The 24,368-nt window shown below is 52.2% G+C and overlaps 9 protein-coding genes across 9 annotated transcripts; 2 read left to right on the forward strand and 7 right to left on the reverse strand.

Moving 5' to 3' along the window:
* Nucleotides 1–3,608: 3,608 nt before the first annotated feature.
* On the forward strand, nt 3,609–5,664 carry EI97DRAFT_496856 (uncharacterized protein; the record flags this gene model as incomplete). Its single annotated transcript, XM_033802488.1, has 5 exons — nt 3,609–3,967; nt 4,021–4,311; nt 4,363–4,516; nt 4,549–4,733; nt 4,784–5,664. Exons 1-5 carry the CDS (start codon nt 3,811–3,813, stop codon nt 5,662–5,664), a joined length of 1,668 nt encoding a protein of 555 aa, XP_033649611.1. The 5' UTR covers nt 3,609–3,810.
* Nucleotides 5,665–5,694: 30 nt separating this feature from the next.
* EI97DRAFT_437259 (uncharacterized protein) lies at nt 5,695–6,406 on the reverse strand. The gene is made up of 2 exons (XM_033799302.1): nt 6,312–6,406; nt 5,695–6,253 (listed from the first exon to the last, which is right to left on the reverse strand). Exons 1-2 carry the CDS (start codon nt 6,360–6,362, stop codon nt 5,957–5,959), a joined length of 348 nt encoding a protein of 115 aa, XP_033649612.1. The 5' UTR covers nt 6,363–6,406; the 3' UTR covers nt 5,695–5,956.
* Nucleotides 6,407–7,596: 1,190 nt separating this feature from the next.
* On the reverse strand, nt 7,597–8,074 carry EI97DRAFT_345096 (uncharacterized protein; the record flags this gene model as incomplete). Its single annotated transcript, XM_033794770.1, has 2 exons — nt 7,597–7,664; nt 7,756–8,074. Coding segments are annotated over 2 exons (387 nt in total), but the record flags the coding sequence as incomplete, so codon positions are not given.
* Nucleotides 8,075–10,805: 2,731 nt separating this feature from the next.
* Nucleotides 10,806–11,245, reverse strand: EI97DRAFT_235817 (uncharacterized protein). The gene has a single exon (XM_033793996.1). It carries the CDS (start codon nt 11,142–11,144, stop codon nt 10,869–10,871), a length of 276 nt encoding a protein of 91 aa, XP_033649614.1. The 5' UTR covers nt 11,145–11,245; the 3' UTR covers nt 10,806–10,868.
* Nucleotides 11,246–11,346: 101 nt separating this feature from the next.
* EI97DRAFT_386612 (uncharacterized protein) lies at nt 11,347–14,451 on the reverse strand (the record flags this gene model as incomplete). The annotated part of the gene is made up of 3 exons (XM_033796078.1): nt 11,347–11,484; nt 11,535–13,893; nt 13,943–14,451. The coding sequence occupies 3 exons, from the start codon at nt 14,449–14,451 to the stop codon at nt 11,347–11,349; spliced, it is 3,006 nt and encodes a 1,001-aa protein (XP_033649615.1).
* Nucleotides 14,452–14,989: 538 nt separating this feature from the next.
* On the reverse strand, nt 14,990–17,113 carry EI97DRAFT_453276 (uncharacterized protein; the record flags this gene model as incomplete). The annotated part of the gene is made up of 9 exons (XM_033800450.1): nt 14,990–15,169; nt 15,205–15,220; nt 15,256–15,350; nt 15,464–15,578; nt 15,763–15,918; nt 16,083–16,154; nt 16,201–16,388; nt 16,444–16,556; nt 17,002–17,113. The coding sequence occupies 9 exons, from the start codon at nt 17,111–17,113 to the stop codon at nt 14,990–14,992; spliced, it is 1,047 nt and encodes a 348-aa protein (XP_033649616.1).
* Nucleotides 17,114–17,391: 278 nt separating this feature from the next.
* EI97DRAFT_386577 (uncharacterized protein) lies at nt 17,392–18,146 on the reverse strand (the record flags this gene model as incomplete). Its single annotated transcript, XM_033796076.1, has 2 exons — nt 17,392–17,957; nt 18,023–18,146. 2 exons carry the CDS (start codon nt 18,144–18,146, stop codon nt 17,392–17,394), a joined length of 690 nt encoding a protein of 229 aa, XP_033649617.1.
* A 673-nt stretch (nt 18,147–18,819) lies between these two features.
* On the reverse strand, nt 18,820–21,476 carry EI97DRAFT_462278 (sulfate permease 2; the record flags this gene model as incomplete). Its single annotated transcript, XM_033801256.1, has 6 exons — nt 18,820–20,078; nt 20,132–20,302; nt 20,352–20,898; nt 20,955–21,100; nt 21,149–21,298; nt 21,356–21,476. The coding sequence occupies 6 exons, from the start codon at nt 21,474–21,476 to the stop codon at nt 18,820–18,822; spliced, it is 2,394 nt and encodes a 797-aa protein (XP_033649618.1).
* A 1,028-nt stretch (nt 21,477–22,504) lies between these two features.
* EI97DRAFT_235905 (uncharacterized protein) lies at nt 22,505–23,431 on the forward strand. The gene has a single exon (XM_033793997.1). The coding sequence runs from the start codon at nt 22,755–22,757 to the stop codon at nt 23,217–23,219; it is 465 nt and encodes a 154-aa protein (XP_033649619.1). The 5' UTR covers nt 22,505–22,754; the 3' UTR covers nt 23,220–23,431.
* The last annotated feature ends 937 nt before the right edge of the window (nt 23,432–24,368 follow it).

Below are 24,368 nucleotides of genomic sequence, written 5' to 3' on the forward strand. Positions count from 1 at the left end.
CAACTTCCCACATGCCCGGCCTGTAGGCTAACGGCGCCTTTATATAGTATGGAGGCGGTGGGCTTCGCTTGGAATGTGAGCCACGAAGGTGTTCAGCATCTCTATGTGGGTTATGTTTTCGAGAGATGGCCAACATCAGTTCATCATTAGCCTGGGTATTGACCAGGACGGTAGCCCTCTCCCTAAGTGTAACTTCCGTTGACTTCCGGGCAACTTGACATTGCGTGTAGAAGTGTCGTAGCTCAGTTGAACCGAATCTTCTGGCAACAACTCATATCCTGGTACAACGGCAAGAGTCTCTTTCCGGTCTTCATAAAATGTATCGCCTTTTGACCCATTTCTTCCGACTCTGCATCACGATGATGCAACCCGTCCGCGGCCAACTCAGAATACATCCTTCAGCAATTGCGCCTTCGTAACATGCCATCTTTTTGTGACGCCCAGATAGAATATGACCTCGGCCCCGCGTCCGCCTGTCTTTGTAGCACGCTCTTTGCAGGCAAGGATGCCGCCATGGTCCTTTATGTTTGTCTGTACCTCACGAACGGCTTCGATACCCCGCTTCACGAGGCAGAGGGGACAGCGAGCCTCGGTTTCGGGACAATGTTTGACAGCGACGGCCTGGCAATCAACACATGGAGTAGGTTTCGCGATCTTTGACCGAAGATGGTCCAGAAGGCCGGCACCATGGGACCGAGGGTGCAGATAGATTGGAAGGTCCTTCGTGGGAATTTCTGAGCCCATTGGAAATGAGCAATCCCGCCGATCTTCCAGAGTCAGAGAGACACAGGGGGGTTGCGTAAATCGATTGAGTTGGAATCAAGTTGCGTGTTCATAAGGGTTGTGGCATGGGATCCACAGCTGATGACGGTTATATGCAGATACCCAAGTATACCTCATTGTAAGAGCGGTTGCACAATGCAGAGTACGGAGTCACGGACAGTGACTGCGCCGACTTCGAGCCTGTGCTTTCACAATGGTTGACAACTGACCAATTACAATGTAGAGCTAGATACGCCAACAACTGATTGAAGTTCAAGGGACTTTGGATGTTACCAACCGGCAGTGAAATACACGATTCAGGCATTTGAGAAGTCTTCGATGCCAGCACTCACTTGCATGATTGGAGATTATGGGCGGGATACTATGTTGGAAAGGTGCCCTAGGGCCGTAATTAGTCACAATCTGTAAGTTCACGGTGCGGGATTAAGCGATGGCTATGGTCGCTCCCTGGAACCTCCACTCGCAGGATGGTGAGAGACTCAGTCACGTGACTCATACCCTTCGCTTGCACATATTGAACAATTGGCTACTGATGTGTAATTGACTTGGAAGTAGAATATCCTTAGAGCGTTGATTCACTCTGGGAGTGTAAAGTGAGGGGGCAAGTTGAAATATTCTGGTCGACGCTTTTCCCAATTTTCAAGGTCGCTTAGTCATACCGAAAGATAACGTGTTCGATCACTCATCCGCCAGGATCACTCATCCGCCAGCCCCACCAAAATCACGACGCATCTTCTGCCAATAGCTCCACAACCACATAATAAAATATATCGAAATTTGATCTATTAGATGCGTGCTATCTAGTAGTACACTGAGTCCTCTTGTGGCCTTGCTCGTGGCACTTGCTGCAGGTTGGTGGTGCTCGAGGCCTACTTGGCTGCCCCACCTGCTCTACCTGCTGGAGCATCCTTTCAGCCTCTATAGCAAGCAATTGACCTTCATCTGCCTGTAGAGCTCCTCCACGGGCTATATACTGTCAGCGCTGCTGCTCCTTACGCTGCTGGCGCTGACTAGCCTATTGAAGCTTCCTATTCTCCTCTGCAAGGATCGTTACTGAATTCATTGCAAGTTGACAACCTTTCACAAGCTGGCAGATAGCCTGAGTAGTAGGACTCTGAGAAGGCCGATGAAGGCGGTCCTGGATAAGTCGAGCCTGCTGCTCTAGCTGAGCAATAGTATGTGGTGTCTCTGCCGTCCATACGACCTCAGTGTTGGCCACTGTCCCTGGTGGAGATGGCATCCTGACCACTGTTAACGATGATAAGATGCATTCTGAACAGGCTGGGACTAGCTCTGTTATCCGAAAGCCAGCCAGTATATTCTGCTCTGAGATAACTGTCTCTCTAATACCCAGGTATATCTGTAGGAAGTCTTGTTTGTCGATATGGAAGATGCTTTGCCATGCAAGCTCAGCTACCTGATTTCCGTATGTACATTTGAGAGGTGAGAAGCAGCCAACATCGAGTGGCTGTAGCAGGTGCGATGTATGTGGTAGCATACAGAGCATGATAATCTTGTTCTCTTTGCAGAACTGGTCAAACTCAGGTGTAGCGTGGCTGCTATAGCCATCAAGGATAAGTAGTCAGTAGGCTCCTACTGTACGAGACTCTGTATGTTGGTAGAAGTGCTTTACCCACTCAAGGCCAAGCTCATCAGTCGTCCAGCCATTGTTGCTAACGGCAATAACCCAGTCGAGTAGGAGGCCTTGATACCAGCTTGCTTGGTGCAGCTTTCTGAACAGGATTATGAAGGGTGGGATAGACCAGCCAGAGGCATTGATCCCCTCAATCATCGTTACCCACTCACGGTCACTCGGCTGTATAGTTACTGCCTGGCCGATTACCTCAGAGCTCATGATGACTTTTGACGTTGTAGCAATCCCTATCATAAAGCCAGTCTCATCAAAGTTGTAGATATCTGTATCGAGGATGCTGTACAACTGACATGTCTCCTCTACAAGCTCGAACCACGTGCGGATCATGACTGGATCCTCAGATCTCACACGCTGTGAGTGGAACTTGCGATTCCACTTTGTCTGGAGCTCTGCCTGATGGTTGACGAAATGGGATACCCATTTCTCGCTGACTGGCTGAGGAGGGGGTTCTTGGCCACATATGGTGAGTAGATTGTCTGCCATTCATCGTACGTCGATAATCAGGGGTGGAAATCCACGTCGGTCGAGGCCTAGGATCCAATCTACTAGGGCCTGCTCCTCTGTAGGGTATAGCTTTTGTTTTTGTGCATTAGCAGTAGCTTGTGGTAGGCTACCTGCAAGACGACCGCGAAGCGTTGAACGAGGAGTATTATATAGAAAAGAGGCTCTATTAACATGTAATTTTTTATCTCTTTGGAGAGCAGCAGTAGCTAGAGCTAGTCTACCTTTGTCTAGGGCTTGCTGAGTACGTTGTGGAAGTGGCATCGCGAGTGTTGTGAGAAGACGCGTCGTGATTTTGGTGGGGCTGGCGGATGAGTGATCCTGGCGGATGAGTGATCGAACACGTTACGCCTGGTGACGCTTCCAAAGCCTTCCATGCCGCACACAACGTTGGTCTACATAAACTGACTACATTTGCTCCAACATATGTCCGAGTCGCGGACCAGGTGTTGGCGTGTCTTCATAACTGGATGACTCAATGTTGAACAATCGCACGGCTAGTCTTCCTGGTGTATCAGCACGTTGAGGTTATTGACGAGCTCGAGACGCATCTCGCTGTGGTCAGTACGCGTTGACCCCTTTATCAAATCTCAGATCATCAACTACTCATTCGTCGGCCTTGTCGTTCGTCTAGCCGGCCTGTTCTCTGACTCCTATTTCAAAGAGTGAACCCCTTTAGTCAAAAGTGCGTAATAACCTCGAGGCGATGATCTTGAGGAGAGATCCGCCTTATTCGATTTGTCTTTGTCAAGCACACATCGCCCCTGGATCGCCGGCCTGAGGTCCCGACGGCTTCTTCCATCATTATTGGATTGTGGCCATCCTACTTACGGCCGACCTCTTCTGACGCCTTCCATAGCATCGGGACACTAATGAATGCTATTACCTCACTACTCGTGCGGATGGTAGCTCGTCCTCCAGGATGGCACACCAAGCTCGCAATCCACACGCGAACTCGCGACCTCGTCCAGTCACCGTTGGTCACCTCTAGACACTCAGCACATCAAGCTCGCCCAAAGTCCTCCATCGGTATGTCATCGAATGCCAGCTTTACATGCATAGCCTGACATCCCGACTACAAGGCCGTGAATGTGATATTTTCAACTATACAAGCGGGCGCTGGCTGCGCCAAGACGGACAGGAACGGCTATCGCGTGCCATAACTTTCGACTTTGAGACACTTTGCGGTCGTTTACAAGCGGTTTGTCCCGGTGCTCGCTCCGTAAAGTCATTCGAAAAGAAGGAGGGTGGTTTCAACAGAATATTCATATTCACAATGGAAAACAGCCGACAAATTGTTGTGAAACTGCCCTATACATTAGCAGGGCCATCGGGTCGAAATATCAGATCTGAAGTTGCAACCATCAAATACTGTAAGTCGATTCCGTGCCGGATTTTCCATGCTTATTTTCCCATACCTCTAGTGCAAAGACACACGAAGATTCCAATACCCTCGGTCTTGGACTGGAGTGACTCTGCGTCCAATCCAATTGGAACCGAATATATCATAATGGCGCATGCTTCTGGAGTGCTTTTGCATCTCAAATGGCCGCACATGGATGTTGAAAGCCAGATTCGGTGCATCGAGTCCATACACAAAACTTTAAAAGAGATGGTCGACCTCGAATCCCAGCATACGGAAGCCTGTACTCAGTTAGCTCATTATACACTGACTCGTCTTCATATTTGCTGGATGAAGGATATTGCATTGGTGCCCACTGTGGACCGATGTTTTGGGATTGTAACCCGTTACAACCGAGATATTATGAGAGAGTAGAGCCTAACCATGGGCCATGTAAGGATATTTCTTCCTCGCATGAGGCAGATTGCTAACCTAAGGTAAAGGGCCCACTTTATCCGCTTTTTGTGATGGACTAGTGGATACCGGCATCTCCAGAGTTCCACCCGCCGGCCCCGCTGGACCGCGGCCCCGATATCAAGGGTCCTCGCAAGATCACTACAAGCTTCTAGATCATGGTCGAGCTGTAATCAAGAAAATGGCAGAAGATCCGCGCATCCAGAATGCTGCTCGTCCCACCCTCTATCACCCAGATCTTCATAAGAGGAATGTCTTCATCTCTGAAGAAGACCCCACTAAGATTACTGCTTTCATAGATTGGCAATCGGCTAGCATTGAACCGGCCTTCTGGTATGCAGATGAAGTTCCGGACTTTGCGCAACCTCTTGCGCATCCTTCACGTGAGGACGCGTTTGAGCCAAAGAGTGAGGCCTGTGCTAAAGTACACAATATCTGTCTGCAATACTTCTCGCCTAAGTTGGCGGAGCCCCGGATGATGGATGAAAGTCTTTTCCGACCGTTCCGATACTGTTACAGGACATGGAACGATGGTGCCCCAGCATTTAGAGAGGAACTGATACAAACTGCCCGACACTGGGACGAGCTTGGTCTTCCGCAGCCATGCCCGTATCCCCTGCCAACCAGCGAGGAGCTGGAAGATCACCGCAAACAGTACAAGCAGTTTGAAACAGCTCAAGAACTACGGTTCACATTGACCAACCTGCTCAATACTGCTTCCGATGGTTGGGTGCCCACAAAAGATTGGGATGCGACCAAGGAGGCACACAAGGAGGCGTATGCAGGTTTATTGCGCGAAGTTCTCAAGGTAGATCCTACAGACGAAGAAGACACCTTACGGTCAGAAGCCGATATGCGCGAGCTTTGGCCGTTCGACCTGGATGATTTAAAGCCGTCAAACACATGTTGAGTAAACACTCTACGATAAAACACAGCTAGTACCGACATTGCACCTCTTTGGAGAATGCTAGGCAGTAGGTGCATTAAGGTCTGTGGCTGCCTAGGCGCATTGTGATATCCGGTTGAGTTCTCTGGAATTGGATTCCCTATCAGCTTCGACGCGCATGCGATTCCCACGGCCTGGGTATTCTACGCTCAAGTAGCCAGCAAGAAAGAGTGTGAGAAACTTGTTCTCTCATCCCCCTCCTCCCCGCTCAAACCTAACATCGCCGTCCCCATCCCCGTCTCCATTCCTCCCACCTTCAACTCGGCCCATACAATCCGCCTTGTCCTCGCCAATACGCCTCCCAAAACGTTTTAATAATTGTGCTGTACAAAATAATTGCCAGACCGACCCATATAACGAACAGGACGATCTTGAATCCGGACCATTCTTCTTCGCCACTGCGATCGTGTATGTTTGAGTGCGGGTCGTCTCCTAATGGGAGGATGGTTCCATAGTCGTTCATTTGCTGAGATGTTTGTAGCACTGGCATACCCATTGCTGGATCAGTCGCTGGGTCGCTGTATGTTGGTGGTGGGTCGTCGTAAGTGGCATGCTAGACCATTCCGTAAGCGACAGCTCTTGCGCGAGCAAAAAACACACATCTGACTTACGTCGACCATTTTTGAGGAGCTGAAAGTATAGGAAGATTTAGAGAGAGGCATGTCGAACATTTGGGACATATACTGAGAGGGTTGGTGTTTTGCGGGGGCTAGGGGCCAGAGGGTTTCAAAGCGCGCGGCTAATGGAGTTCGACATATGGATTGTAGTAGTGGCTGTGGAGGGGCTGTGTACACAAAAACACCGGGTCCTGTCATGGAGTTCTTAAATCAAGGTTTCAGTTGTAGTACAGCACCCTTGCGATCTACGTGAGAGGGTTGGAACAAGGCGATTTACTTGGAAGCTTTTGCATTAAACACTGTTCAGTGAATTGAGTTACAATCTTACGGCAGGTGTTACCACACAACACGAAAGTTAAGATTCTATCCAGCCGATCCCACTCCCCTTTCTGTCATGTTACAGGAACATAGAAACCGGAGCTCACACCCCACGGCTCTCGGTAGGTCTACTACGCTGTCGAACCGCTGCACTACGTCGCACAACAGAGTAGGGCAGCCGATCCTGTACCTCTGGGTATGAAACCCTCGCCGTATGCACCACTTAGGCAGTTCTGTTCCAAAATGACACAGTAGTCACTGAACAACACTGTGCCGTCATGGAATCTACTGTTTGTCCATCGCCCTGCTATTGCGGGAAATAGGCCATAGGAACTCGCAATGAGGGAACTCTCACGGCCTGTTTCTAACTCCACACTTGATCAATCTACAAACAAGCGGGACTCTGCAAACAGACGTTGTATGCTGCGGTAATCTTAGTTATCTTCTGACATTGCCCGGTATGTATTTAGGCCAGATTTACGATGCAGGCCATGATGATAAGACAAATGGCAATGATGACAGCAATGATCTAGGCGAAGGGGGTGAACATAACGGTGCCACCTTAGATTGATTTTCAATTTGCTTGTTTGTGCATAAGGGTTATTGTATTTGATGCATCCATGACTACCATCGAAGGTCTCACCTCGGCAAAGTCTGGAGCGAGGCAGTCCATTTTTCACGCTACATACTGTAGGTACATGGTATGTTGGTTTCTTTAGAAGAAATCCTCGAACTCCCAAACGACAGGAGGTAGATCCTGGCTAGCAGCAGCATCTACCCGGGCCTGCACAGTGACATTGGCGTCATTCGGACGCCTATCGAAACACCGACTGGTAATTCTATTCAGCTGTTCGCCAGCATACCGGGAAACGGCCCGGAGCTGGTTTTTCATGCAACTGAAATCCCCGACGTAGCTTCGAACCTTGGTTTGCGGGTTGGTGTCGTATGAGATCCAGACGCCGAGCTGGGCAAAGTCCTCGGCGGGACTTGAGTTTGCGTAGTTGTCGGGGACGCAGGTGTCGCTGTTATCTGGATTGAATGGCAAAATAAGTCAGCTTTGGTTCGATGAGGAGAGGATTGGCAGGGTCGAAGGTACGAAGGTATTCAGGGTTGAACGTACAGGCATTCGTGAACTCAGTGCTAGAGTGAAAGTTCTGGTCGGCGCTGTGCATAGCCTCATGCAGATAAACAGCGGGTTTCACAAGGCCGCGGAACAAGATGCGATCATCGGCTGAACCAGCGCTCGCTTGGTTCTCCCGAATGCTCATGGCGTGAACAACGCGGCTACGGATCCCGGGAGGGACTCTTCCAAAGTCCCTGGCCATCTGGTCGCGGCTGACATTGGAGTCTGTGCAGCGACACAGTGCCCAGGGGCGGGAAGCGCAGTCCCGGTCGTTGTACGTAACGGAGAAGGCTTCGAGGTTGCCCGTGGGGCAATTGACGTCGCTGGTTGTTTTGCTTCGCCGTGACCGGGCCGTGTCATAGCACCACCGGGGGAAGGTTCCTTTAGGCCATGTCTGGATGGAAAAGCCTGCGGCTGGGGGTATGCGGTCCAAGGAGGCATCGAGACTGTCCAAATCTTGCAGGAAAGCCCGCTTTTGAGCAGCGATTCCCTCAGCGAAAAGGGCGAGGAAGGCCACGATCTTGATCAAGGAATACATGTTGAATGACAACAGGATCCAACTCGAGGTCCGGAATAGACGGTAGGTTGTGATGGAATGAAAGAAATTCCAGTGGCAGAGAAGCGGTTTATATACTGGAGGCAGGCGGGGTTCCCTGTTGATTGATCCTTTCACTGCTTCCGTCCTCATGTCGGGAGGCCGGAGCTCAACGGGGGTCCCCTACCACATAATCCCATTTCAGAGCCAATCTGTTCTACCATACTAGGTGAAAGTAGACGGAGTTGGAAGCTCGCATAGGCACATGGTAGTCGTACCAAAAATGCAGGATCCTAAAGTGGATGACAGTCGTGTCGCGGGTGTGCTGCATGACGGAGGGTCTGCATGCTCTGTCGCCAAAGCACTTGTGCTGACCCATTTTCCTAGTGAATGCTTCAATGGCTACCCCCATTCCATACGGGTTTGCAACCAAGAGAACACCAACAAGTGTGAGATGAAAAGGTTATATATTATCTACGAAGAAAGAGTATCTAATATACTCTGTTTTGCTTGCTTCTAGGAGAACAATCTGACACCTTCTGCTTGCTTAGCAGTAATGCAATCTGTTTGTAATTCTTCCCATGACCTCTGTCGAACCTTCCTGCAATATATCCTCCGCACTTCGGTATGGGAGATTCGAGTCTGTTTGGACCCTAGGCTTCCCTGTCCCTTCCCAAAATTTTCGCCCTACTAGACAACCCTTTCACTGACCTCGTAAGCGCTAGCCAAGCATTAGGCGATTACCTATAAGAGTAAATTGATTGAGTCCTGGCATAGCTAGCGTGTCCGACCCCCATATCACCACACACTCAGTATTGCCACGCTAGTGAATGGCCTGCCTCGTCGGGCGATAATCCGCCTAGACTGCCATCTTCTTTTGCCTTCTCCCTTTACTGCAAATATGTTCTTTCCGCCGCAGTCAGGCCAAATTGTAGAAGTAATGGCTAAGCTTACACGTATGTATGTGTATCTATGTAACAAGCAGGTACGGGATTCTTTTCATTATTCTTTTTGACGCAAAAGAGGCAGTCGCGCAACTCTCGCTCCGGATGTTCCTCGAGCATGTGACTGGCAGCAAAGGGGGTGTGATAATATTCGGGTCAGACACGGTACTACTGAGCCAACCTACTAGCACTCGAGGCGCTCCGCGTGGTTTCTCGCACATTTGGACAATGTAACAATAGACATCCTCATGGAAACAGCCTACCGCTTAGGTTGGTCCATTTGGGGCAAAACCCTGAATACATTGCTTGATTACGGTTCGCGCTGGCCCATAAGATGTCTAGATGCAGTTCTTCGTCCGCTGCCCGTTATGACTGAGGCGGCAAGTGAGCCATCGGAACCACCATCACATCCTGCGTTCACACTCGCATGAGTGCTGGGAACTGAGTACAAACCTTACTTTCAAGACAGCCAAAATTCACGACAGGGAAATCGTGTCAAATCGTTCTCGACTGCGCACTCTTTGCGTAAACGGTTCAAGCTCAACCTCTCCGTTAATAATGTCGTTAAGGCCTTCAGATGCACTGTGGTTCAAGTACGGCAGAGGGAGTAGTAAAAGGCAGCAGTATTCTACAGGCCTTCCCTATGCATCCACCCCTGTTCCACGTCAGCGCTCCGGCTCACGCCCAATGGCCTCTGTCTCGATTCTACCGTAGTAAGACAATGATGGCTTAATAAGCGCGGCTGTCTTGGTCGAAAATCTAACTACGCGGCACGTGGCCACCAAGCATGAGGAGGTAAATAGGACTTGGGGACGGAGTGGAGTAGGATAACGCCTGGTCTGCTTAAGAGACCCGGGCGAACTGTAAGCTTACTATTGAAAAAGCTTAGTTAGATGCTGATAAGCATAAAAAGAGCATAAGTCTAGGCGGCAGCTTCGCTGTTAGATCTCGCATCCTAATCCGACCTTTAAACCGCATCTTGAAATTAACTGGAAACAAAAAGCAGAATTTATTTTCCTATCTCGGGTGAAAATATCTGACTTTGCCCTGGCAAACTCGCAGCATGCGCCGTATACGGGTATCTATAATTACTCTATAGGCTCCTTAGGCAAATCTGTATTAACATAATCTTTGCTACGCTAGACTTGGTAATGCGGATCTACTTTCTTACCAGGACACGCTTATTATTCTATTCCCAAGCAGGAAGATCACTAGACTAGAGAAGGTTTTACTAGGTAGGCAAGTGTCCGCGTGCGGAAGCACCGTGATTCCATCCCACCCTAAAAACTCAGCCACTGCATTTTGACCAAGATCAGGCCTACACCGCCAATGATACTCGGTGCAATTCTACGATCACGATTCATTGTCCGCTGGGCATGCAAGCGACCGACACGTTTATATGCAACAATCACCGCTTCTATAGCAGAGGCAATCTCTAAAGGTTGCTACGCTCCGGAAAGTCCTCTAATAGCTCTCTTTGCTTTCTATAGGCCGGGTAAAGCTTAAGAGATTTAAACTTTCCCAACAAAGTTTACGACACATACTACCCTACATGGACCCTCCGCACCACCTGTACGTGGAACAGAAAGCTAACTCTCCTGCCGCGCATGTACCACCATATCATCACCTATTTAGGTGCTTTCTGTAGCCTTGTTTTTATGAAACCAGGACGCAGAGCCCTTCTCAGATATCTCAGCAAATTGCAAACAAAAGGAAGGTAAGTCAAAAAAGAAAAATCTGAAACCCTGTGTTCCAAGATCGGTAATCAACAGAGAGAAACAACAGACGGAGCCGGCAGCTTGGATAGCGGCAGCGGAACGAGTGGATATCATACATAACGAGTGACCCCGCCAAACAAAGCCGACGAAACAAACCTTACCTACCGAAAGGAAGATAGATGAACGCATCGTATCATCATAGTAGCCTCAGCAAGAGTCGTGAACCGGAAAAAAAAACCCCCCAAGAAGAGCTCCCGAGAAGCCGGAAACCCAATGAAAGCATGGTGACGCTGCGGAATGCTACTGAATCTGCTTGCTTCAGCTACGATGCTCAAAACGCCAACGCCACGGACGCCTGCACGCAAATGCGTCTCCAGGATGCATTGTTGCTTCAAAGTAACATTCCGCTGAGCGGGCCGATGAGCCCGGGAGTCGTCGGCTCACTCCCAGGCGTGCCGACTTGCGGCACCAGTGTTTTCATCATACGCACAAGGTCAATCGCCTTGAACGGTTTTTGCATGACATGATCCTGGTAACTTGGATTAGAACATTTGACCTCGCTGCGGTGTACAGACTCACCGCCCCGGCCGACTTTGCCTCCTCAATCTGCTCATCTCTCACGTTCGCCGTTACGGCGATCATGGGCAGGTGGCCCGGAGGCAACCTTCCATCCTCCTCCCTTTCCCTGATCTCCTGCATAGCCGTCAATCCGTCCATAACCGGCATTTCCAGATCCATCAGCACGACATCAAACGTCTTGCCCATGTCGAGGATCTCTAGCGCTTCCGATCCGTGATTCGCGATATCGACAACACAGCCTGCTTTCCGGAGTTGGCGAACGAGGACTTGTTGGTTGATGAGGTTGTCTTCGACGAGGAGGACCCGGAGCTGCGCCTTCTCGGAATCGGAGCCGGGAGTGCCACGTGGGTTGGTAGAAGTGGCACTGTCGATGACGTGCTGAGGGATGCTGGGGAGTATGCCGAGAGACTTGAGGCGGTTCTCCACGCGCCTGGTCTTGATGTAGAAGCCAAAGGTGCTGCCTTTGCCCGGTTCCGACACCACCCCTATCTCGCCGCCTTGCTTTTCCGTCAACTGTTTCGAGATGAAGAGGCCCAGGCCGCTTCCCCCGTACTTGACGTGCGTACGCATGTTGGCTTGCTGGAAGCGGTCGAAGACCTTCCGTATCTCCCAGTTCGTCATCCCAATGCCCGTGTCCTGCACGATGAATGTCAGGTACAACGCCTCGCCATCACCCCATTCGGGATTATCCGTCATGTCCACCACAGTATCCTTACGGGTTGCCCAGTACATGTCCGCCGGGAAGAAATCTCGGGGATTGGAAAGGCTGGCACCATATGTGATGGAGATGCTTGGGTGTTCGCTGCTCTTCGTGAACTTGATGGCGTTGGTGATAAGATTGATGAAGATTTGGGTGACGCGGGAGGGGTCGAGGTAGACATGTCTGATGTTCAGTTCCGAGAGAGACGGGTCAGGTATGACATTGTATGTGATTTGTTTGGTTTTGAGCTCTGCCTCAAAGATGCTCACAATGGTGTTGATGAGCTTCACCGGCCGGGTGGGGTTCGGGTTGAAGGAGAGAAGCATGGAATCGAGCCGGCTGAGTGTGAGAACATCGTCTATTATGCGTTTCTGGTGCTCGGAGCATTGGAGTATGATATTTGCGGAGGACACATTGTCTTCTAGGAGCTTCGCGACTTTGGTGTCCGGCTGAGGCATGTCCTTCTGGGTGGCCTTATACTCTTGAGCCGATTTGGAGATCTCGTCGGCGCAGTGGACAATGGCACTGAGCGGGTTCCTCATTTCGTGCGAGACAACATCGATGAAGGCCTCTTGCTGCCGTTTTGCTTCCCGCGCCTCGGCCGCCAGCCGCGCTTGGAAATTCTGAGCCCATTTGAGGCGAGAAATGTCGGTGAAGGCCCCCATAATTGATTTGATGACGCCATGCTCGTGGTAAGGGAATACAGATATCTGGATGTGCGGATGCCCCTTCTCCCCCGAGGGGCATGTGTAGCTTCGTCTGAGCTCGAGCTCCATGTTTATTTTCTTCGTCCTCCCGCTCACAATCTCGTCCCACGCAGCTTCGCATTTCGCCTTGTCTTCGTCCGTGTAGAGGTCGAAGAATGCGAATGGCCCAATGTCCTTGAAGGTGTCCAACTCGAGGCCATGCAAGGCGCAGTACTGTTCATTGGCCCAGAGGAATTTGCCATCCAGCCCGACGTTGCACATGCCCACGGAGCCATGCTCAATGAGGTGACGAAGCTTGGTGTCGCTGTCATTGAGGTCCACCTCGAGTTGGCGCTGCCGCCGAGCTGCCTCGGACCTAGTTACAGCTATTGAGATGCTCTGGGATATGACGCGGCGGAGGTCATGTAGAAATTGATTGCAATCATCGCCGAAAGCCCTGCATGGATTTGTCCCAACCACGAGATAACCCAATACGCCAGAATCGCTTGCCAGGGGTAAAATCCCTATGTGATGGGCCGCTTCCCCATAGCCGCGCCACATGATGGAGCGGAATCTCTCGTCCGCCTCAATCACGAGAACGTCGTGCCCGGCACGGCGGCACTCAGGAATTACTCCGCGCTCGCTGGTCAGTGGTGCGCCATCAACTAGAAGATTGTGTCCGTCGGGTATGCCGATTTGCCCTCGCAGACGCAAGTGAGTGGTGCTGGCAACCTCCTCCGTCTTATAGAGGAGCGCCATGGGGATATCGGGGCCGTCGGTTTCAAGAGTAGCCAGGATGAGTGGCCAGGTGTCCGTTAATGTGGCATCGACGACCGAAGCCATGCGGTTTAATAACGACGTTCTGCGTTGAGAGAGGCGAAAACTCGTGTCTTCGACGAGTGAATTGTAGAACCCTTCGGGTTGGTCGGCAGGCCCATCACCTACCGGAACCACATTACCGGTATAGAATGTTCTGTTTCTGGTCAGTGCCAGTCGAGGAGGGGGAACCGGACGAAACGCACTCCTCTCGCCATCTGTCATGCTGTACGAATAAAGGGTGTTCCCGATTGTAATCGATTCCCAGGCCCGTCTTCCGAGCATGTTCAAAGTACCCTTTGCGCTGTGGCCACCGGTCCGGCAGACCATCCATGAAAGTTCCACCCATGAGCTGGGGATGCGCTCTGCCCGCAATGCGTTTGTACTTCTCATTATATATTGCAATCAGCTGCGGACCCCACCACAGACAGGCTGCACGAGAGTCGGCCATGACCATACGAGTGTAGTGTTGGAGCGTGAGGCTCCAGGATTCGAGGGGCCCCAGAGGGGTGCTCGCCCAGTCGGTCTCTCTGAAGAAGCGCACATGGTCTGTCTGGACGAGGTCGGCGGTCCAGTCGTGGGAATGAGGTTGGTGTAGTCGTGGAATCTGCGAATGATGTTCCTGGGAGGAGGAAGCCTTCCGAGAGTGGGTTGTGGAAGCTTGTTCCTGCACCGAGTCGATGCGCGGGCGATAGATCAGGCCCGAGCCTGACATGGAAGGCGAGACGCATCGCTCCATGATGACTTGGAATGGCGATCCTCGGGCGGCATTACCATTTATCCTCGATGCATTCCAACAGCATGTACCGCAAAGTGTTACCGGCCCAGAGTTGGAAGACTTTTGGGGAGCTGGGAAAACTGCGGGACGCATGAACGACTAAGACGACTAGATGGCTAGGCGGCTACTACTCTTCCGTTAGTATCGAATGGCCTCTATGCTCACGTCAACTCCATTCCACCCAGCTTTGCCTCATCACTCAATAGGGTTCCATCTCCCACGGGTCATGTGAGCCCATTGGACCACGGGCCTTCTCTGGACCATTCACATGTCGCTGCGATCAAGACGCCGTCTAGGGGAACTGGAGTTTGGTTCCACCGAATCTATGCACTCCGCCGTTCTACTAGTCCAGTCAGCCACTGTGATAAGCCTACTCCCTCTCCGCACTACCACTGATAGCGGCGACATGCGCCACCGACCCCTCCAGGAGCGCCATTCCCGGGCCGATATAGCCCTGTCCCTTGATGTAGAACCACTAGCATCCCACCACGATTGTGAGTCCGCCGGTAACGAGGGAGCTGTAATTCACACTTTGCTCATCGAATGGAACTGCATATGGGAAGCAGTAGATGACAATGAAGACACACTTGTACGCGGTTGCTAGCCCAGCAGAGGTGTAGAAGACGGGGCTTGGCATAGTAAAAAGGCCTGAGGCCTAACGTGTCGCCGGCGTGTGAGCACGTTAGGCACAATGAAATCGAGGTAGCTTGTTGAGGAGAGATTATGAAGCAGCCAACGAACCCAGTGAGGGCCGTCGAGTTGGCAACATAGATGGCACCCAAGGTAGTATTGATGTGGCCGCAGGTCAAGGTAGCAATCAAAGGACTGAGAAATCGCTTGTCAACCATGCCCCGATCCAACCGGAGAAAGGTGCGGCACCATCCCGCCACATAGGGTCCCGCCATAGGGTCCGGCCCGAGGTGATATACCCTCAGATATTCGTACCCACGGTGGGCATGAAATGTAACAATAAGTCCGAGGGAGCCGTTGCGAGTTTGTGGCTCGGCGATACAACTCGGCGAGCGGGAATGGCCAACGGGTTGGAAAACAGGGCGTCCAGATCACTGACCGAGTAGACAATGGTGGTGATATAGAGAAGGGCCGTGACGCCGCCGACGATGTATTGTGCGAGGATTGCCTTTGGATGTTAACTCGCGGGCGAGGCAGCTTTTCTGTAAGATGAGAGACACAATCCGGTATATGTTGTCAAACGGCGAAAGACGATACGGCTTCATGTTGCAGACTCACGGTGTGCCCAAAGCCATGGCACCATTTAACATGCCAGCACAGAAGACGAAACCATCGCTTGTCCATCCAGTCTGATTCTGCCATCCTTCCCACGCGAAGCCGTTGGACGCATGTCCCTTGCCTGTCTTGCTCGGCACGATGGCACAGACAATAATACTGACAAGGCAACCAGTCAAGATGAGAAAGAGGCCAATATTCGTAACGATGGGGAGCGCACGGGTTGCAAACATGACGGTGAAGCAGCAAGTCCAGGTGATGAGGATGTAGGCGACGAAGAGGTGCCATCGTTGATATGCGTAGTCGGGCGAAAAAGGTCATACATGGACACAACTTGCTGAGCTAGGATCAAGGATATGCTCGCCGTGTTGAAGATGTATCCAAGACAGCTCCACCTGGCCTCGTCAATAGTCACACTTAACGGGTTCTAGGATGAAATACCATCCCGCAAAGAAGCCGAGAGCTTTTCCATACTTTGCTCCGCCCGTGGGCGTTGGCCAGTGGTATACGCCTGCGCTCGATGGGATAGCGGACGCCATCTCGGCAATACAGGCGGCAATCATCCAAAAGAAGGCGGATACGGCCATTGAACTCGTATATGACACCCGGCGGGCCACCATTGTAGAGTGCTATCGCCTGCGGAGTGTCGACACTCGGTCATGTCTGCGTGCGTCTGTGGCATACGATGGAGCCTCCCAGAACAGCCCACACGTTGCCCGTCGTGATACCAATGGAACAAAGGGACAACAGGCTGAATTGTCGATCCAGCTCCTGCGCATTGCCTGACGCATTGAAGACTTCCCCGACCCCAACGTTGTCGTCGATATCATAGACAGTAGGTCCTCAGATTTCCGACTTCTCAGGATTCTCCATCCCAGCAGGCGGTCTTCGGTGAAAGGAACAAGCGCGTACTCAATGGGAGTGGGGAACTCGGGGACAAGAGGACTCGAACGGATTGAATGGAGTGAAGGGAAGGGAACAAAGAGGGCGAGGCACAGGACCCGCAAAGGAAACCCGGAGGATATACAGTGTACCTATCTCTTTCATAGTCGCTGTCGACACAGACGTAAATGGATTCCCTAAAGCCAGCCATCTTCCAGCCAAGAGATATGGGACGCAAAGGGAGTGGGAGATGGGAAGAGCGACCTGGGCAGGAGAATGTGAATTGATAGACGAGGCGGAGAAGCGGCTAGGGGTGTGTTTCTGCGGGTGCAAATGCGGTCGTGTAATCCTTAGACGGACGAGTTGTAGATAGTGTACTCCCCGTATCGCTGTCAAGGGTGTAGAGTGGGGAAACGGAGTGGCCTTTAGACGCCACTACCCTTTGGGATGCGACGTGGACGAGGAGAATCATTCTGGAAACGTACTGGCCCCGTCTGTCGTGCACGAACCGGCATGCTGATTCAAAAACCCAATAGTATAGTATGGTACAGCCCCATGGCGATGCCTATCAAGAAAGATTAGGTAAATGGAGATGCAGCGGGACTTATCGCCGCGACTCAAAGACGTATACACAGCCCGAATGATGTACATACCCTAAACACCCGTATCCGTCCTTATGCTTTTTGCCCAATGTCGTCCCAACGCGTGAGCGGCCGTCTTGTGCCGAAAGGCTTGCGGAACCGACCGAACTTAGGCACTCCGCGTCGCCCTATCGCTGCCCTCCACCTCACCCAACTTCCTCTTGCCCAATGCCTCATTGTCGTCCCCCTCGGTCCACTCAATCACCTCCCATTCCACCGTCACCCGGCCGTCACGGGAAGAGTGCCCCCCTCGCTGTTGCTTGATTCGGCCCAGATGTGTCCTCTCTACCAACTCCTCAAACCAAGGGGCGCCGCGTACCCGTGGTTCCGACCGGATCACCGTTCGAAGCTTTGCCGGTTCTTCCGTTTCGTCCTCGCTAGCATCGCCACTCGGCAGGAAACCCAACTTGCCCAGGAGTTCCTGGTCTTCGCTGAGCAGACTTCCCACCGTGACGCAGATGTGCTCCGCGTCGTCCCGCGTACGCTCGTTCCATGATGTGAGCTGGGTGCCACAGTAGCCACAGAATTGATGGCGTGCGTTGGCTGAGAAGGGAAAAGTGAATGTGCGCTGGATACTCGTTCGTGTCTCATCGGGGAACTGAGCAAAGGTGGCCGATGTGTACCAGGGGAGAGGGACGCGGAGCCAGAAGATGAGGGGGCTAGCAGCTAGATTGCCTGTACTCATCAGTCAAGGTTGCCTTCATCATGCGGGTGCACCTTGACAGGGTACTGTGACTTACGCGACGCGGCCGAAGTATCGTAGCGGATTTCCGCAAGCTGGGCCTTCTCAAGGGGCACCTGGATGACGTATCTGTTGCGACCGCAGGCACAAGAGCCGTGAAGAGTTTCGTATGCACCTGGCATGATGTCGATCGGTTGGGAGGCTGATTGTACGGGTCTTGATGTGCGGACGAAGCCGCAGAAGATGCGGATAGATGAGAGATTATGAGGGAAGTCCTGCAATCGGGAACAGAAAAGAGGTAGAGAGAGGTGGCGTCCTTCGGGGTTGCGGTGGTGTGTTTTGCCCACCTGCATGTAAGTACATAGTATGGGTGTGGGAAACACTAGCTTTGGCAGCGGGACGCGCATGCCAAGCTGCCAAGCCCTTACAAAATACTGTACAATTTTACAGTCAAGACCTACTTGTACCTAGGTAGTATAGGGAAGTAATAGGAATTAGGTAAACTATTAGCGTATAGGAATTTTAGCGTTACTATACAAATTTTGTATAGAGAACAGGAAATTCAATATCTAGGAATTTCCTTAGGCGCTACCGGCTAGAATGCAATAGTAGTATCGAAACAGAGCTTCCCAATTAGAGAGTCGACGTGAACTTTTAACTTTCTAATTGAAGTAAAATTTCTAGTTAGATCGCTCGAATAGCCGCATTGCGCCTCTGGTATACGTACACCCGAGACGGTGCTGTCCAAATCTACCAAACCAAACCCAAGTAATATATTGCCCCAAACGACCCCAACAGCAATTCTCAAGCCAATACTAGGTACAAGAGATAAACCGAAATGAACAATCACTGCCCTCATCCCTGCTTCAGAGACGCCTCGACCACGCCTTCGCTGGACCCAGACGTAGTAGTATGCGCCAGCTTACCCTCAATCCCCGCAATTGCGCTCTCCACTGCGCTCTGGACATCGATGTGGAAGAAGGGCCGGTTTTGGCCATGGATAGTAGTAACCTTGCTGGGAAAGCCGCTGCCATTGTTGCCAGCGGACGCACGGACGGCATCGTGCTGGGCAGCTTCGAGGTCCTCCTTCTTGGGATCCCGCACGCTACCATCGTCCAGAGCCGCAAACGAGTACACAGGAGTCCAGTGGGACCGAGCACGCAGCTTATCTGTGGAAATATATCCAAAGCCTGCCGCCGTCAGAGCTCGCTTCGTCCACCTGCTGTTGATGGACGCGAAGTGCCACTCGACACTTTCCGGGGCGGCATAGCGATCAAGCTGATTGCGGACGTCAACGAGCCCTTGGACGGAGGTGACATCGACGTGGTTGACGGAACTGAAATCCAGGACAATGGCACGCAGGAACGGTCGGCTGTCCTCCAGGTTTATCTGCTGCCCACGGCGGGGTCCGGGATCATTCCACGGGCGGTCTCCGATCTTTTCGTAGCGGTCGAGTTTCGTCGGCCGCGCGGTTGCCTGGACATGCTCTACCAACGCGTCAAGGTAATGCTGCTGATTGAGGTAGGTGAAGCCTTCGCTGAAGCGATAAACGAATACTCCGGGATAGGGAGTGTCGAACTTGAGGGCCGGATTCGACCCGTCGTGATGATTGACAGGGAGATACGCCTCTCGTGTGAGCGCCTCTCCGCCAGGTCCATACGCGTCTCCGTTGCGTGCCAATGCGTCAGGAGTGGCTCGGTAGACGGTGACCTTGCCAAGGAAGACGCCGCGAGACTTCAAGTGACGCCATAACATCAATGCGAGAGACGCACAGATGGTCAGATAGATGCCGTTTTCGATGTTCGTGAACACAGTAAGCAGCACGCCTGCGAAGAAGATGACAACCTCGAGAGGAGACGTCTTCCAGAACTGGTATACCACGTTTGGAGGGGTGATGAGATCCCCAACCGCGTGAATGATGATGGCCGCGAGACCTGCATTTGGAATGTAGAAGAAGACAGCCGTCAGTGCGTACAGTGCCAGGAGGACAATGACGGCGGTAAAGATACCGGCCAACGGGGTGCGGACGCCAGCCTTCGATTTGATAGCGGTGCGTGAGAAGGAGCCAGTGGCAGGATAAGCACCCAAGAAGGGCCCGAGCACGTTAGTGAACCCTGCCGTCCCTTGTCAGTCACGCTGGGCTTCGAGTCGGGCGGCTATTACATACCGACCGCTACAAGCTCCTGCGAAGGATTGATGGTATAATTGTTAATGCGGCCGAAGGACTTTGAAATGGCAATGTGCTCTAGAATGAGGACGATGATGGTAACGGGAATGTCGGGCGCGATTGCGGACAAAATCTCCGTGTTCATTTTGGGAGCGCCTGCGTGTTGGAAGCCTGACAATTGTAAGCGTTGAGCCACCCAAAGCCCCAGGTACAAGCTCACCTCTGGGTACCTTGCCCAAGATCTTGAACTTTGCCTTCTTTGCATCTTTGATGCCCCTGTTGGCAAGCCAGCTGATGAGAATGTACAAGAGAATGACGAAAGCCATGCGGAGCGTCGAGATGAAGAACCACATCTTCTTCCTATGCGGCTGTTTCTTAGACATGACGCTGCAGAAGATGCGGATACCATAGAGCATCGTCAATGCGGTCAGGCCCATAGCAGCATCCAGCTTCGTGTTCGGCAGCCCCTTGAGCGTGTTGATGATCACGAGATAGGTCGGATCCCGATTGTTGACGTTGGGAATGCCCATGAGGGTGGGCACTTGCCCAACACCAATGCTGAGAGCAGCTCCGGTCATGAAAGACGTGATGGCAGTGAGGGAGATGAACTCGACAATCCAGCCAGCTCGAATCAGACCGATGAACAGGAGGACAGAGCCAGCGATGACTGCAAGTGCTCTTGCAATCGCTTCAGCGGGAATTTCCGGACTTTCGGCCTGGACCTTGATGACGATGTTACCAACGATGGTTGACATGACGGCTACAGTCTGTACACCTGGTTAGACGCGCTGAAGCTTGCAACGGTGAAGGAGGGCGGGCATACTCCGATGGTGATGTCCTTGGAGGTTGCAAATGCCCAGTAGAGTAAAAAGCCGACAAATGAGGTATACAAGCCATACTCGACCGGAAGCTGCGCCAGTTTGGCATAGGCCATACCTTGGGGGATGACGACGAAGCCAACGGTTACACCTGGATAGGGTCAATACTGAAGCGGGTCCTGATGCGAACCAGTCTTACCAGCAATGACATCTCCGGCGAGCCAGGTCAAGTTGTAGTGAAAGATCCAGTTCCAGAAGGGGAAGAGGCTGCGGAAGTAATTCTTGGTGCCCGTAGCCGTGGGTCGGAATCGTGAAACCCATTCTAAGGTTGTCGGTTCCCGTTCAACGTCTGCGAGTAGTGGTCAACGCGGTCTGCATCCCGTCGATGTTTATCATCAAGACATACAGGTGTCAACAGAGGCCACGGAAGCTGCAGCGGACGCAAGTGGGCCCTCGTGTTCCTTGCGGTAGTCGAGGTCGATACCCAAGACTTTGGCCAGAAAGCGGCCAGCAGCATTGGGCGCCATTATTGTGGAGTGGGTTGAGCTGCAGATGGAGAAGTACCGACAACCTGGGATGGAAGGCTCATGGATATATATACAGTAGATGCCAGGCGCAGGGCTGAGGGGGCTAAGGAAGGCCGGCGACGGAGGTCGACAAAGGCGGAGGAGCAAAGGGCTAGTCTAGGTGGATGGGCACGAATAGGAAAGGAGTTCAGGTTCAGATTGCTGGCTCAGGCGAGAATTGGATATGCCTTGGCGTGGGAGTAGGAGCCTGAAAAGTAGAGGGATTGCCGTGAGCAAGATTGCGGAGTTGCTTTTGCGAGTATTCTATGACAGGACCTTTCCCAGAGCGGGCGCTTGGAGGCAGAAGATGGGGATCGAGAACGAGGAGCGGGAGAGGGAGAGATGTCCTGGGACTCGCCTGTGGAGATGACGTGCTGGGGAAAGCAGAGTGGTGGTGGCATTCACCCCAGGTAGCTGGAGCGACTGGGCCTGCGAGGAGAAGCCTCGCTCCGTCCATGGCGCCCGCCTACCGAGATCTAGGCTGGTGTTGCATTTATCCCGGGAGCGTGCATGTTGCGGAGCGCCAGAGGCGAGACCATACCCGGGACTCCGGACGAGAGGGGGTGCTTGATGAGGGTGTACGAAGTACGGAACTACAGTACTTGCAGCAAAAGGATGAGATCCGGAATTTTTTTGCTGGTGAATCGTAGTCTGGGATTTTGCATGGCGGGAAGACCCTGAAGTCGGTATTAGTGCGAGGGATGGAGGGGAATCGGGAGGGGGAACTGACATGGGGACATGGGGGGAATTCTAACGCAATTCTGCTATGCGATTGCGATATACTTGGCATCAACCTTGGCAGCGCCCTCAGCGACCTCAGCCCTCTTGCACGAAGCCACAACACCAGTCCTGTGGGGTCCGTCGAGGTGATGTGATTATTTCCTCTTCATCGACCCGTCTTGCGTGCTCGGTGCCGAAGTTGCCCTCATGCTCAGTTGCTGCTTTGGGCCCGAGTCCCCTCCTGCTGGACGTATGAAGTTGAGGCAGGGACATTCATGGAGGCGGTACGGAGGTACTGTATAGAATAGTACTCCGTAACATACCTGAGTACGGAGGAGAAAAGGGACGATACTGCACGGAGTACTCCGTCGGCTCACATGCCACGAGCTCCCCCGCACGGCTGATTGCCCGTGGCGCTTCCATCACAGCGGGACTCGGATCGCAAATCTGACTGCTCCCTAGGCCCTTGTGCCTGGAAACCCACGAGCACACAAGTATGGGGCCTTGGACCCCTTTCCCATGGACCACTGCGACGGGATTTGTGAATTGCGTATGGTTTCACACCCTATCCCTTGCCCATCTCCTGCGCAGGTGAATCTCGTCTGGACTGCATCAGTAAATGGCAGGCGGATGAAAGAAGGGGAGAAGAAAGAGCTACTCACGTCAATCCGCAGTGGTCATCAGTGCCACGGATTGTCCAAAGCTACCTACATAGTGGACTGCGTAGATCCCCCAGAATGTGTGTTATGGAGAATTCCGTGGTCAAGTTCAATCACCATCGTTGTGAAGTCGGCGGCGCGGAGCAACGTGCACAAAGGGTATGAAAGCCAACTGTTATCAGGTCTCTGTTGTTTGTCACTCGGCCCCGACATGCAATGCTTGGCCGAAGTCGCGTCATTGAGGAACGCCCTTGTTGCCGACCAGATGGACCCTGCTATCTGCACTGCACACTGCCGAGCTCGGGGCATCGTATGCTTCATCTGATTGATGCCGAGATCACGACAGCCGGCATGCCTACTTACTGTGTACCAAGTACAACCAGTGCGGCACCAGTTCGCATGAGACGCCTCGACTTGGCTTCATGTAACAAGCTCTTAGCGGCTGCGTGCCAAGTCGTCAGTCGTCAGTTTCGAGATGGGGCGACTATCCGCAGCCAGACAGCAGGTAGAGTACGGAGTACCGCAGCTCCTATCCACTCCACCATCATGCGCTTAAACCCAACCCATTTGTCCCATCTTCCGAAATAGAGATGCCAACGGGGACGTCACCGACGACATCTGGATGAAAAAAATGCTATGAGACTAGCTCTTTCTGGGCGTCATTCGCGATGGTTCTTTGAGAAGAAGTTGTTGTCGCGGCAGCATGCTTCTGGCGGCCACTTTCAATGGTCCCCTCTACCCGCGGGTACTTACTGATGAGTAGGAGGTGGAATTGTTGGTGACAAAGACAAGAGGCACAAAGACCACCTCGTTTGCACTAAGGATGCGCGGCGAAAGCTTATCAGGGAGGGCAAAATGTCCGAGTCAGCACCGAGGGGAGGGTGTGGCGGTGCGCATTCGCCTCTCTAAATTTGGAGACGTTATGATGTCATAGGTGTGGCGCTACACAACGGCATGCTTCCTCTGAGACTCCATACTTACTTGTACTTACTACACAGTATGCAGTGTTACTGTAGACTACTTGTAGATGCACGTCTCGTGGTAAATGTGACATTGCCATCGACTGCAGCTGGATTTGTTTGGATGATAACTGGCCTAATTCCACAATCACCCTCAATCGGTTACTACCGCAACTCACTCATCCTCGTGGACAACAGTTCAATGTTTCTTACTTTATTGACATGCACGCAATATTATTTTGCCCCGTCTAAGAAAAACAACCTTCTTGTTTAGGAATGTGCATCCAAAGGACCACCTGGGCATGGCCCAGCGTTATCGATAAACCCGACTGCCAAAAAGAAGTGGGGCTAGCTCTGTCGTATCGTATACGAGGTGGCATCTGCGAGAATGCTGCGGTCACCCAATTAGGGCAGCCATCCGGTTTTACCGACTATTGATTTTCCTCCCTCTTGCATTATTGAATGACTCAATGACGGGCTTCGTCATCGACGAATCCCCTCGTATATTGCATGTT

This window comes from Westerdykella ornata (genome assembly GCF_010094085.1).
Source record: "Westerdykella ornata strain CBS 379.55 unplaced genomic scaffold EI97scaffold_44, whole genome shotgun sequence".
Classification (NCBI taxonomy): domain Eukaryota; kingdom Fungi; phylum Ascomycota; class Dothideomycetes; order Pleosporales; family Sporormiaceae; genus Westerdykella; species Westerdykella ornata.